General features: G+C 38.0%; 1 protein-coding gene across 1 annotated transcript; it reads right to left on the bottom strand.

Moving 5' to 3' along the window:
• Positions 1-85: 85 nt before the first annotated feature.
• Positions 86-13,733, bottom strand: LOC129452088 (protein mono-ADP-ribosyltransferase PARP4-like). The gene is made up of 34 exons (XM_073855080.1): positions 13,591-13,733; positions 13,022-13,223; positions 12,439-12,529; positions 12,232-12,307; positions 11,896-11,994; positions 11,572-11,730; positions 11,121-11,258; positions 10,876-11,034; positions 10,591-10,742; positions 10,338-10,469; positions 9,709-9,807; positions 9,423-9,606; positions 9,192-9,333; positions 8,914-9,056; positions 7,512-7,643; positions 7,321-7,407; positions 7,047-7,211; positions 6,889-6,932; positions 6,736-6,814; positions 6,497-6,634; positions 5,850-6,045; positions 5,688-5,758; positions 5,169-5,356; positions 4,929-5,028; positions 4,606-4,776; positions 4,306-4,386; positions 4,114-4,194; positions 3,914-4,009; positions 3,397-3,507; positions 2,080-3,223; positions 1,870-1,985; positions 1,677-1,779; positions 1,279-1,411; positions 86-1,196 (listed from the first exon to the last, which is right to left on the bottom strand). The coding sequence occupies exons 1-34, from the start codon at positions 13,714-13,716 to the stop codon at positions 995-997; spliced, it is 5,340 nt and encodes a 1,779-aa protein (XP_073711181.1). The 5' UTR covers positions 13,717-13,733; the 3' UTR covers positions 86-994.
• Between the last annotated feature and the right edge of the window lie 211 nt (positions 13,734-13,944).

Below are 13,944 nucleotides of genomic sequence, written 5' to 3'. Positions count from 1 at the left end.
ATCATTGTGTCACAGTTATGACATTACATAATCTTTCCCTTTTTCATATAGCCGACTTGTCCTTCTTAAAGGGACAGCTCAATAATCCAAAGGAGTAAAAGTTTTTATTGACTGTAGTACAGTGGACTATCAAAAGATATCTAGGCAAACAAGTCACACATCATTATTTATAGCTACAGATATACACAGAAATGCAAACAGTTCAAACAGAAGTCTTTGAGCACTTTTGCTATTTTGTACAAAATTTAGATTATTCTTCAATTTACACTTACTAAGTTCATAAGGTTTACCGTAATTATAATTAAACTTCTGTCTGCTTGTCTGTCTGGCATTATTCTTCGCTATATATATTAACACTGTTCCATAAACGCTTTAATTTGACTCAAAGGGGTGGTTTCTCAGACTCTTACGCCAAGACTAGCCCTTAGTTTACTTAGGACAATAACTACTTTTATCAGACATGTCTTACTAAAAACATTACTTTTTTGAGACAAAACAAAGGGCACTGATGTATTTTAAAATGTGCTGTTTTCAGTTTGGACAACTCCTACATTTATTTTAGTCTAGGACTAGTCGAATCCCTGTCCGAGAAATCGCCCCATTATCAAATAAATAAAAAAATCTATCATATTCTTATCATTTTCTTTCATGCTCGTGCAAATACGTAAAGCCTCACAAAGTGTTGCACCAGGTTCATCAGTCGGGTTAAACATTAGTACATACACATTTGAAAAGCCCCAGTTATTATTATTCATTTCTATTGTATGGAATTGAAAATAAATCACAACATTTGTGTTACACTAAAATAGTCATAAGCAATTAAAACAACATCAAAGTTGACATAAGTTTTATTGTTTGAGTAAATTATTCTTTAATATAGTGTTTGAGGCTCTACTGAATTATACAGTACAGTAGACATGTTATTGACGTTGTTACAGAGTTTAGAGGTCAAAAATTGAAACAACAAATGTCAATGAAAAGTTCTGTCCAGTTACTAAATGACCCATACACCCACACGCCTCTCCAGAACAGATACGAGTGGAGAGTATGGAAGTGGTGAATCACAGCCCAGTAACTGGCGTGTGGATGATTCCCAATCCCAGCCGAACTCCAGTCTGCTGCACACACATGGATATTGTTTATCTGCCCAGCAAGCCCAGTCTACTGCTTTCTTCACAGCCTCCCAGTGCATTGGCCTGCATGAAGGAAACATTATGAATCTAATAAAGAGAAACCATGGCACATGATAATGTGTGTGTGTGTGTTGTGTGGTCTTACCTGGGACCCTCAGAGTCTTTCAGAGAGAAGAGAGACTGAAGCAGCTTCCCCTCGGCTGACTTCTTTACTCGAATCAGCTGCAGCACCAACAGAGTGGCCACTAATCTCAAAATATCTGCATGAGCCTTTGCACCTGACAGACAAAACATCTAAGTTACTAACTACTGTTTCACTTTCATTGGTTAAAGCGCTTTCATCCAGGATTAGGCCAAAAACTCAGATTTACACAAAAGTGCCACGTTAAGCAACATGGCATATTACTAAGAACTGTTAATATCATAAACTGTGTATGCTGATTTAACTTTTAGAAACATCACAACAGTCATAGATGTCTATATATTACTGTCACATTCTATTATTTTTACAATTTTATACAATATTACATTAAATCTTCTTACCCAGTGAACAAATGCCTTTCTCTTTAAGGAAGACATTGGCAAAGAAGTCTACGTCCAGTTTGAGGAAGTTACTCAGACTCCCAGTGCATTCCCAGTATCCATCCTATGTCCAAACAGAACGCATAAATGTACATTCATTTAAATACCACATTCGTTTTATGTGTAATATTTATTGCATTATATATGTAAGAACCTCATGTTGAAGCTGAAACAGCTCATCCCAGGCCACAGTGTCTTCAAATGATCTGCGTCTTCGTTGCAGGGCTGACATTAATCTTTCTGATTTCATTTTCATAGCTCTGCCTGAAGCTTAATAAGTATTGAGACACAAGATTAATAGTTGTTTTAAATCCAGTTTTTAACAGATCTTGAAAAGACTCTCAACAAATGTGAGTCAACTTACTGGGTGCAGAAGAGATGATGCTTTTTCTTAAGCAGCTCTCAGATGAAGGTCTGTTTTCAGGGCTTGATAGATCCCATGGCTGTCCAGAGACAGCGGCTGACATTCTCTTGCTACTGTAACATGGTACTGAACGATAGGAAGCAGAAGGAGGAGGAGGAGGAGGAGGAGGAAGAGAAGCAGCAAAATGCATGATAGGAGGTGGAGGAAGGGGCCTTTCTTTTAGGGAGGCACCAACCGGAGAAGACGCCCCAACAAAAGAAGATGGTGGAGAATCTGCAAACAGAGAAGAAGAAGCTCCGAAACAAGGAGCTGGAGGTGAAGCCACAAATTGAGGAGGCGGAAGAGAAGCCCCACTATAAATAACTGGAAGAGAAGCCTTAGCAAGATGAGCTGGAAGAAAAGCCCTAGCAGGAGAAGCTGGATGAGAAGAAGCTCCAAAAGAAAAATCTGGACCTGAAGCCCCACCTTGAGGATGCGGAAGAGAAGCCCCAGTAGCAAAAGCTGGAAGAGAAACCTTAGCAAGAGGAGATGGAGGAAAAGGCCTCAAAGAAGCAGACTTAGCAAAATCCTCATATAGAGAAAGCTCAGCAAAACAAGCTGGAGGAGAAGGCTCGGCGAAAGGAGCTGGACGAGAAGCCCCAACACCAAAAGATGAAAGAGAAGCCCCAGAGGCACGAGCCTGAGGTAAATCATCAAAAGTCATGCTCTTCGACATAGTTCTTTTGCGTTCCCGACACTCAACAGGAGGGGCTTCACATAGAGGACGAGGTGGAGGAGGAGGCAGAGAGGAGCTAAGCGGGACCATAGGTGGAGGGAGAAAAGCTCTTCGGGGGGCAGAACGGGAAGGTGATTTTTTCTTCATAAAGACAAGAGAGTCGGCACATACATCTTCTGCACAGTATTGCATTGATTGTGTGTGCATTTCATATGAAACATCTGCTCCGCGAAGTGTAGAAAGAGGCACTGCCGTTTCAAAAGCATAACTAATATCCTGGGCAGAACTTTCATAATTGCTTGACTCCAATCCTAACATATCATCATAACACTCATATTCATCCTCTTCAAATGTCATGTCAACGGAAGGTTCATCAGAAAGATCACAGCTCATAAAGCACATGCCTACGAGGCTCTCCTCATAATCTACCTGGAAAACAAGACAAAACACAAAACTTTTATGGCATTGTGGTAAAAGTAGAATATGCTACACTGAGTGTTCAGATTTGATTTTGACATTCACAACAATAAAACAATAAAATACACAATCACATTTACTGATGTTATTATTCAGTCTGATTGTTAATAATACTTAATCCAAACCTCTTTAGTCTGCTTCTCCTCAGTCCAGCCCATATAAGGCAGAATATCCACATCCTCTTCTGAAATTAGTTTAGGAATATCTGTGAATCCAGTGTCAAGCTGATTCTGATCCTACACAGAGAAAATCAGGTCATGAACGCAAAAATGATTTTCATGAATCACACAAGTGGTTGACCAATATTGGAAAAGTTAAAAAACGGATTAATATTTGGTATCAGCATTAGTAATCAGTAAAAAGCAGTATTTTTTCAATATTTTACTATATTTATTTATTCTGTAGTCCTAGATGCCATAGTCTGTGTACTGTAGGTAAAAAATATTTTGCTTTTCTGTGAGAAAAATCTGATTCTCAGTGTGCATACATTTACCAGGTTAGTACAGTATGTGAACTTTGTTGACTTTTTAAATTAATTTTATGTATAAACACATTATTACAATTCAACTATTAGACAAAACAAGAAGAAACCCAGTAAAAAAGGCCAAATGTTCTCAATTAATTTTAATTTAGTAATTTTACCCTCTCTTCAATGGCCACAAAGCTGGTGAACTGAGACAAGACGGAGAACTCTTTACTGAGTTCAGTAATGTAAGACTTCAGCTCTGCTTTCTTTCCCTGATAAACAGATAAAAACATCAAGTCAACTTCATCTGACAAAACGCATGTATGCATGTCATAGTCTGATGATTTTCAATGAACATATTAAAGAAATATTGTACCTCATGTTCTGCCTCACTGTTTCCGAGTATGCCATCTTCATAATCTCTGATGATCGCTCTGGCTGTTAACTTGTGAAGGAACTACACACGCAAACACACACAAACACACACACACAATCTCAATAACATAACTGATAACAACAATCAATGATATTGATGATTATGTGAAATATTTAAGATGCTGGCACTCACAGTTCCTTTCGTCTTTTGAAGTTCTGTGGTTGACACCATTGTTTTTATCTCCTGTCCACTCAGATCACCAAACAGCATGGCCTGAAGAAGTCAACAACATCATACCATTCAAAACAATAAATGCATGACAACTCAAGCTGTGTAAATAATATATCTAAAGATCCTACCACCCTAATATAAGGAAGAAGAGTCATGATGCAGACAGAACAGTGCATTCATAATCACACTGCTAGTTAACGAACAAACACAAACTACTACATGAACCAAACTGATTCACCTGTATCAGATCATCAGTCCTACCTGAGTACAGTGTGGCACAAAGCCGTACACGAGTGTATGACAGTCACTGAAGAGAGCGTGAAGCTGTGAGGGGGCCTGGACAGGAGGGGGCGCTGTAGGATTAAATTGCTGCCATTTCACTGCCACTGATCTGCAGCCAGGAGACTCCACCCGCTGAACCTGAGCACGCACCTGAAATCACCAATTAATTTATTTACACACAATCCTCAGAGGAGCTGTGAGACTCATATTACTGTATGTGAGACCCTGGTCTACTGTAACGCTCTCACTTATTAAATAAAAGAAAAAAAAAACTGATAGATGGTTAGTTAGGTATGATTTACCTTCTCTGTCCATGTGTGTTTCATCTTTGTGTCAAAAAATTCATACGTCCCACCGCCTGCTTGAGCCAAAGCTCTGAGCATATGACGATTAGCTGTCAGGCTACACAAAGACAAACATGAGTCACACTGTAGATTCATAAGTGTAATACATTTTAATTGAGAGACATTATAAGGAAGGAAAAAAGCATCATTAACATTCACCTCCATTGATTTAAACTAAAAACCTCTTTAAAGACAGACCTGAGGCCGCAGGTGAAGACTCGCGTGTGGCAGGAGTTTTCTCGGACCAGCTGAAGAGTCAGCGCCTGATTCTGTACGTGTCCATCAGAGATCAGCAGGATGTTTCTCATGCCATGTGATGGAGGTATCAGGCTCAGGCTACGGATTGGCCTCCACAACTCAGTGCTGCCACCCGTTTCATTACACGACTGTTGATAAAGACGTCATTAATGCAATGATACACAGAGAAACTGAGATTTGTGACCCTGTTTGTGAAATCTAGACTAAAGTTTTAATCTAATTACAAATCAAACCTCAATCATTGATTTTACAATGATTCAATCTTTGAATCTTTGGCCTTATCCAGTCAACACTAAAGACATCAAGCTTATATTTTCATACAGTAGGGTGATTTTATGTAAATACAGTAAATCAAAAGAAAATCACTTTAGCAGGGTTATCAGAGACTGGGTCACAGTTCAGTGATTAAACAAAGAGGTCAAGCTTTGGCTGGCAAAGGCCATTTTAACTGCTACTTACCATAATGAATTTTCTGGCTGATTCAAAGGTTTCATCTAAGAGCACTGGTGCAGGAAACGCTTCCTTGTAATCTACAACAACACCCACATTAGAAATTACACTTAAGTATGAATTTTTATTGAAGTGAAGAAAAATCTCAACAGCAGGTTGATGAGCACTAACCAGTGCCAAAAGAGATGATGTTGATTTTTAGTGAGCGGTCTAAAGAGTTAAGGACTTGAAGAGCAATCCTGCGAGCGTTTAGCATGGCGTCTCCCCGCATTGACTCTGAGGTGTCCAACAGGATGATGACATCACTCACACTGGATGGACCTTCAGAGTTGGACTTGAAGTCTGGATAAAACACCAACATGCAGGCCTGGAGAGATCATTGTGAAATGAAAGCAAGGTTCAATCCAAAGCCCAAATGAACACAAAAGAAGATATTTTGATAATTGATGATGAGCACACAGCTGTCGGCATCCATTGACTTCCACAGTACGAAAAACAAATTCAATGGAAGTATTGTGATAAATGATGAAGAAGATATTTTGATAATTGATGGTACCCAAATTGCATTGCATTGTATTTGTTTTCTCTACTATGGAAGTCAATGGGTACCAGCAGCCATGTGCTTACCATCGTTTAAAAAATATCTTCTTTTGTGTTCATCAGAAAAAAATCATACAGTCTAGAACAACATCAGGGTGAGTAAATGATTCATTTTGGGTGAACTATCACTTTAGGGCCATCAATGACAGTTTGTTTCACTTCAGAATACTTTATATTATCTAGTTTTAATAGCAGGTGTAAACTGATGGTTTCTGTACCTGACTCTCTTTGTCTGGATGTTTCTCCACCCACATTCTGGGCATGTGGATCTTAGAAAGACTGAAGGTCACCTGGAGCCCATCAGATCCAAGAGTTTGTCCTGGCAAAGTACTGATCACAGCCTTACAGTCTGTCCTCTGAGTGGGGAAGATAAAGATAAATACTGTTAATATCCCTTCTTGTTTAATGCATTTTAATGCTTATTTACAAAACAGTTAAGCATTTAGTGATAAACAACCTTGATTTTGATGAGGTGTGAAGACTCTAAGTTGATGATCTCATAAGGCATTTCAATGGACATACACAGAGAGAACTCCCTAAAGAAAAAGATGCAAGAAGTTTTTAAAATAATATTTAGTAGGTGCGATTCAATCGAAGTTTAGATTCGTACCCCTCTGACTGAAGCTCGGTCACAGAGATCTTCTCAACAGTTCCCTGAAATACAACACAACTTTATTTCTCTACAGAACAGACTGAAACATCCTAACAGTATTGCATACAGTGTTTGAATTAAAGTTCAGCCGTGACAAAAGGCCGACTGTGTCATACCTGAGTTTTCTGATTGAGAGCGGCGCTCTGCTGCCACGGTGCTACACTGCCGGGCAGAGAGAAGATGATGGAGCCTCCTCTCACAACCAGCTCAGTGATGAAGGTCACCTTGATCAAAACTGTGGCTCCTGGAGGAAGGTTCCCAACGCTGATAGTAAATACATCCTGTTTCACATAAACATACAGACTTATAAATTCTGATGCTAAATGGTCACTTTGGTCTGTCTGCTGTAATAAATACATTTATAAAGAAACAGAAATTGGAAAAACTCACAGGTGCATCCTGGTCCATTAGATACGCTCCGTGACCCTTCTCTATTGCTTGTCTGTATTCTTTACGAGCCTGCTCTTTTTCTTTTACCTGCGGGAGGAATAAAGAAAATGGATGTTATAAGTCAAACATAAAGGTTTAAATTAAAAGTAGAGCTGCTCAGCTGCATTTGACAAATTGTGAATGATAACCACCTTTCCAATGACATGCTTTCCATTGATAAAGGCCTCAAATCCACACACCGCTGCCGTTTCCTCCAGTGGAAAGACATATTTCGCTTCAATGGGAACTTCACTTTGGTTTGTGTAAGTCTGAAAAATGATGACCTGGTGAAGAGAAGAGAAAGTACAATTGAAATTAAATGCAATGCTCTGTAACAGGGATTCTCAAACTTTTTGGGGCCAGGGACCACTTATAGTGGAGAAACATTTCCAAGAACTCCCTTTAACAGTTTTAAGGCATACTGTACCTGCAGGCTTTCCACAATGTACTCTCATGTGCTATTAAACAATTATGGATATTGTAAATTTTTCAAACCTAAATACTTTAGGTTTTAGGTAATACCTGTTTCATAGCTTCATTAAATTAACAGTAACATTAACAGTTTTTATTTTAAATGAACTTCCATTGACACAAGATCCTGTCCAACAGGACTACCTCAAGGGTCCATATTAGGACCCCTACTTTTTAGTTTGTACTTGAATGACTTTCCAGATGTTTATCCTGAAGCATTTATTCAAATGTACGCAGACGATACTGTGATTTATGTACACAATAAAACAACGGGTATCACAAAAATTATCTGATGTTATGATCAAAATCTCAGACTGGTTAAATCAGTGTTCTTTATCGCTAAATGTTCAGAAACCTGCTTGTATGTACTTTAAGATTAGAAAGATGGTGAGGCTTTACAAGAGATATTAGTAAATGGTGACAAATGGTTATATTAGACACCCATCTAACATTTGAAAAGCATGTTAAAAAATAGTCTGTACAGTTATACCCCAACTTAGACATTTTTAATTTATACAGAGTCAACTGTCAGTAGAAGCTGCAAAAATATTCTTGCACTCATTGATCTTCTCTCACTTTTCATACTGCATCACTTCATGGCCACAAGCAGGAAAATCTAACTCTTAGACCTTTACATAGTTTATATAAACGTGCTATAAAAGTGTTTGATAAGAAACCTGTTAGACATCATCATTGTCTTATAATTTAAAAGCATCATTTATTTACTTTTACCAATTTTGTCATATTTCATAATTGCAGTATAATGTACAAAACTGTACAGTAAATGATCTTGCATCTCCACTATTAAAGACATTTGTTTTTGTTGCGTACTGCTAATATAAGACAGGCGAGAGCCTCGTTGAGAGGTGATAAAATAAATAACTGAGCTGTTTATGACAATTTGTTGTGATATGTCACAATCATTAGATGTTCCCCATATGCTCTTTTTAATAATACAGCACACATTTATAATTCATATCAAATTTTTCGGACCCCTGGCTATGGATTGGAGACCACCAGGGGTGCTCCTGCTCTGTATGTATTGTGCTCTAACCAAACGTGATGCCCACTGAAGTTACTAACCTGACAAAGCAAGTCCATTAATTTGCACCTCACATGGACAGCCTTCAGAGGAAGTGTCTTGCCACTGCTGTCCAGGAGACCCGCGGTCATCTCCTCTAGAGGATTCTTAGTGGACTCCAGACCTTCACTGTCATCAATGGGCACTGGACAAACACATTAACACAAAAAGTTGCAGATGCATTTGACAGAACATCAAATGTGGCATGATCTGTAACTCCATGGCATTAAACTCTAATACTCTTAAGATGGACATGTCTTGATCAGTGGAAGTCACTCACAGATTCTTTCGGTGGGCTGTGCGAGCTCCTCAGAAGTGTCGATTTGAGGATGAAACTCTGTCAGCTGGTCTTCCTCTAAAGTGTACTGCACAACATACTTGAGTTTGATCTGATCTGTGTTATATACAACATACTCATCATCCTGTAAAACATACACAAATGAATGTAAAGGTTACACTGTATCACATACACACAAGAAGATTATTCAAGTACATGGACAAGGAAAAGCACCTGAAACTCTGAGGTAGTTTTTGGAGTTTGGCGGACTCCATGTACACTGTGATAGCCCTCGGGGGCGCAGGTCAAAGTGGTGTCTCTTTTCAGCAGTTTCTTGCACTGGCCCAAAGCCACGTCACACACCAACAGCAGTCGAGAGCCATCGGCTACGCTGGGCTTGGAGTATTTCACACTAGTCCTGTGATACAGAATAAAGGGTTACAATAACCTACATTACAGCTATTTAAAATGACATATGGATAAATAAATGATGACAACATTTACTAAATCCATCACTGACGTCAGAGAATCACTGAAGTAGATGCCTCCTCCAAGATTCCCGATATCTGTCCTCTCAATTCCGTGTTGTTCCACTCCGACCCTGGGCAGCAGCAAACCTCTGATAGAAATAAACATGCATACAGTGTCGGTTTTAACATATAGTTATAAAGTGTTTAATACAGCTCAGCATGTTTATGTATGTGATGAAAAACACATGCTCAAAACGTATTATTACAAACTGATAGGTAATAATAACAAATAAAGTTAACCTGTGTGGTAGGGGAAGCTGTGTAAAATGGATGATCTATTTAGGCTTATGCCTCATAACAACAGTACTGTTGCCCATGTTGTATTATGAGGGGACTGTATCCATTTTTTGCATCCTTTCACAGTGACTAATTTGATTTCAGACAACAGCAAATCATGATTTTCAGCTTAATAAGAGACTTATTTTAGAAAATATTACATTCTTAAGGCTAGTGTTGTCTTGTGATCCATGACAAAATTATTAAAATAATAAAATTAACAATTTAAAAAATCAGAGATTATATATTTACAAATATATATATATATATATATATATATATATATATATATATATATATATATATATATATATATATATATATATGAAGAATGTGTTCTTACCGTGAAAGTATTCCAACAAAACTGTTGGTGCCAGTCGAGTGGAGGAGGGGCTTAATGTTGCCAAGCTCCTCCCTAAACATCTGAAGCTCCACCCCCCTGCTCACACGTAAAATCTTCTGAATCTGAATAGGCCTGTTGTAGATGCAAAATTAACCAAATAAATAATTTAAAGACATACCGGTACTCTAAAATAATAAATATTAAACTGTTTTAGAATGTCAGAACATAAACATTGAATATAATGTGACTATACTTGTCTTGAAGCATTTGAGAGATAACAGTGAACTCAGGGTTTTCTGATGGGACCACATCAATGCTGCACCTCAGGGCACGATACTTTCCCAAAGAGGAGGGTAAGGGGCTTCTCATAGTGGCCTCACTCACATTCAAAATATCTCGGATCAGCTAGAGAAATCAAAACAACGTTTAAGGACCTCATATATTCCTTGACATTACAAACATTAGCAGCATTATTGAATCACTACCATGAATCTAAGCTAAAGGACTGTTTAATTTGGCAATCTCAACAATGTGTTACCTGACAAAGGTCTAGTTTCTGAGACACAAGCTTGTGTTTGGAAGGAGGGTCGGCTATTTGAAGGGGTAGAAGAGTGTTGACCTCCTCCAGCAGGGTCTTGACTTTATTCTCATCTTGAGTCTTTTGTGCCTGCAGCAGCAATCCCTCCACCCTGCTCACCTGCAACATTAAATAGAGCTATTAAATACAACAATCAAGATATGAAATATATCAGTGTTCACGTGGTTATCTAAGCTCACTCTTACATCATTAAGGCTGATGCTGGAAACAGGGACCGTGAGGATTTTACTAAGAGAACCAAGAGCTTCGGTCCAAACCAGCTCCACGAAGACGCCAACTTCCTGTGATAGTGTGCTGCAGTTCAGCTTCTCCTCCAAAAGAAGCTGCCAATCAAAAGGGCAGATGTTAATTTTGCACCCAATTTTTTTTATCAAATATCAAATATGATACACACATACACACATGCAATCTGTATTATGCCAACCACAATGCCAAATTAAACTAAACAAGGGTTAATATGTCATATATAACATATATTTATAAATCCACCAGTCACTAACTGTCTAACATGAATGTGGGTAAATGATGACAGGATTTTCATTTTTAGGTATAATATCCCTTTAACCACTGCTTCAGTTTTGGTGACATCTTCAGTAAATGTTTTTAGAAACATAAAGAGATTTCTGTCCATCAAACCTGTTTTAAGCTGTAGGATGCCATGTGCTCAGCCTCAGGGGGAAGTGTAAAAATCTGTATGAATCCTTTATTTTTCTCTTCTTTAATCAGCATCACATACGCTTCCAAAGCATCTTCAGAGGTGCTGCAGTACACAAGCTTGTCACATAACACTTTCTTCTAGAGAGAGAGAGAGAGAGAGAGAGACTAAATCAGCATGACCACAAAACAATATCAATGTTTCCAACTGTACTTCCTATGGTTGCAATACAGACACCGTACAACAGAGTAATTATAAAGTTGACAAAATCGATCAATCTTTCACTATGATGGAAATGATCAAACCTCTGATTCATGCAAGATTGAACACAAGACACGATACTGTTGACCAGCTCTTCCTTTGGCACTCTGTAACTCCAAAACTGATAAAGTCTTCGAGTTATTCTGCAATACACAATTAAAAATGTGCAGATGTGACAACAAACACACAAAAACAATAGTGATAGGGCTATGGTGCTCCTAGTAAAAAAGTTAGTCTGGAGCCCTGCAATGACTAGACCTTTAGTTTTATGGGGGGGGGGGGGGTGCATTGTGTTAATCCAGGCCTTATTGGTGATCGTATGGCTAAAGCAGTTAAGAGTCTTTGGAAAATCTGTTCATCTGTATGTTGCATTAACTTACCTTCTTAAAAAAGGAATACTTGGCCACTTGAAAATGTGAAGGAAATTCAGGCAGATCATGATCACCTTTGTAAATTCTGCAGTAGAAAAATGTAAAGTTATGGGAGTCAGCTAGTATAAAGTGTAATAATGGATTTAAAGTAGCAAAGCACAGGTGACATTCATTTCAATACAGGTCAAACATCTACAGTATAGAATAAGAGTTCACCTAAACTTCCCAGGATGAGGTCCGCCCTTCTCAAGAATCTCAGTCCGAGTTTGACTTATGACGCTCCCTTTTACTGGTATCTTAGTCAACACTTTTATGTGGGAAACAAGATTATTTCAACAGCAGTTCTCAAATGCACTTTAAACACAATACAAATAGTATGTTAAATACATCAGATTATACAATACTGTGGAGAAGTCTCAGGTCACCACCAGCTTTGTTGTTTAACAAGATACAGGAAAACAGAAAATACAGGAAATATGCACACAAAATGTAAACAAAGGCACAATTTTCTGAACAAATTGGCTTCTTCAGACAAAAGTTAGTATTTAGTGTGACCTCCTTTGAACTCTTTTGAGGAGACATAAAGGTTTCATTTGATTTTGGTTTACGAGAGCCTGCAGGTTGTAAAAGGAGGGCACACTCAACACTTTTAAAACAATAACTATTTGAATGTATTGTATTTTCTGGTTGTATTCTAATAAAGAGACTGAGAAAACAACAAATCTAAGATTGTGACATAAGACATTTGCACATTACTGTACATACAGTATACTCATGCAGAACAATAAGTGTTTAATACCTGGATTATGTAGGGAGCTGTGTTCAGAACTGGGGTGTGTCAGTTGTGGGGTCAAAACATGCTCTGCAAAAGGCAGGAGATGACCTTTATCCAGACAACTCCATATATACTGCATCCCAACCACAGGGATCTGAAACTTGTGAATGCTCTTCTGTCTGTTACTGCTCAGATCATCCACACTGCTGGTCACCACAAAAGAGCACTGAACAAATGATATAAAGTACAGATCAATTAAACTCATATATAATACAAATTCTAATGGTTTCCATTATAAATACAGATAAAGTCCTATATGTCTTATTTCAGTTGGATTTAATATTGTTTTATTGGTTCTTATCTTTAAAATAACCCAACAGATTACCAGTACAGATCATTATAGTTTCCATTAAAACCAATACACTTCTCTTCTTATTATATTTTTTATTTCAACAGGGTTTAGAAAATTTTGTAAACTTCATCACAACTCTGCAAACAACCATTAGCTTTGTCTTAAAGAGTAAACCTCTTAATTTTGACACTTTGTTAATAGATGTCAGAACAAAGAAGAGTCTATTAAACAGAAGGCAGACCTGTTTGTTGACTACATAAGTGATGTTTCCTCCATTATCCAGAAGAGCTGACCTCAGCTTCTTCTTCTCTTTAAAAGGTAAAGTCTTCACATCTAACAGGACGTTACAGTTGGCAAACACCGCCATAATGACCGCCGATATTAAAATGCAGAGATAAACAAAGAAGTGCTAAATATTAAACAGATGATGACACCGATAAAAGTAGTCTGTAGTTTCAATTCTTCCGCCCATGTCTTGACCATTAAACATTAATATACTGACATGGTTTACAAAACATCAACAATGTCCAATACAGTGTGACATATTGAAATCTATCTTAAAAGCGCACACAGAAGCTTATACATGGCCAGCTTT

The sequence above is a fragment of the Misgurnus anguillicaudatus genome, chromosome 17 (genome assembly GCF_027580225.2).
Source record: "Misgurnus anguillicaudatus chromosome 17, ASM2758022v2, whole genome shotgun sequence".
In the NCBI taxonomy this organism is placed as follows: Eukaryota; Metazoa; Chordata; class Actinopteri; order Cypriniformes; family Cobitidae; genus Misgurnus; species Misgurnus anguillicaudatus.
Note: the sequence above shows the minus strand (reverse complement) of the source record. Positions and strands in the feature narration are given on the sequence as shown.

What these genes read in the sequence shown, in the direction of transcription:
- LOC129452088 (XM_073855080.1), bottom strand. Translation starts at nt 13,716, where the DNA reads ATGGCGGTGTTTGCCAACTGTAACGTCCTGTTAGATGTGAAGACTTTA. An exon ending in CAATCTTGCATGAATCAGAG is followed by an intron (nt 11,731 to 11,895) that starts GTTTGATCATTT and finishes CTCTCTCTCTAG; the next exon opens with AAGAAAGTGTTATGTGACAA. An exon ending in GTCTTCACCTGCGGCCTCAG is followed by an intron (nt 5,029 to 5,168) that starts GTCTGTCTTTAA and finishes GTCTTTGTGTAG; the next exon opens with CCTGACAGCTAATCGTCATA.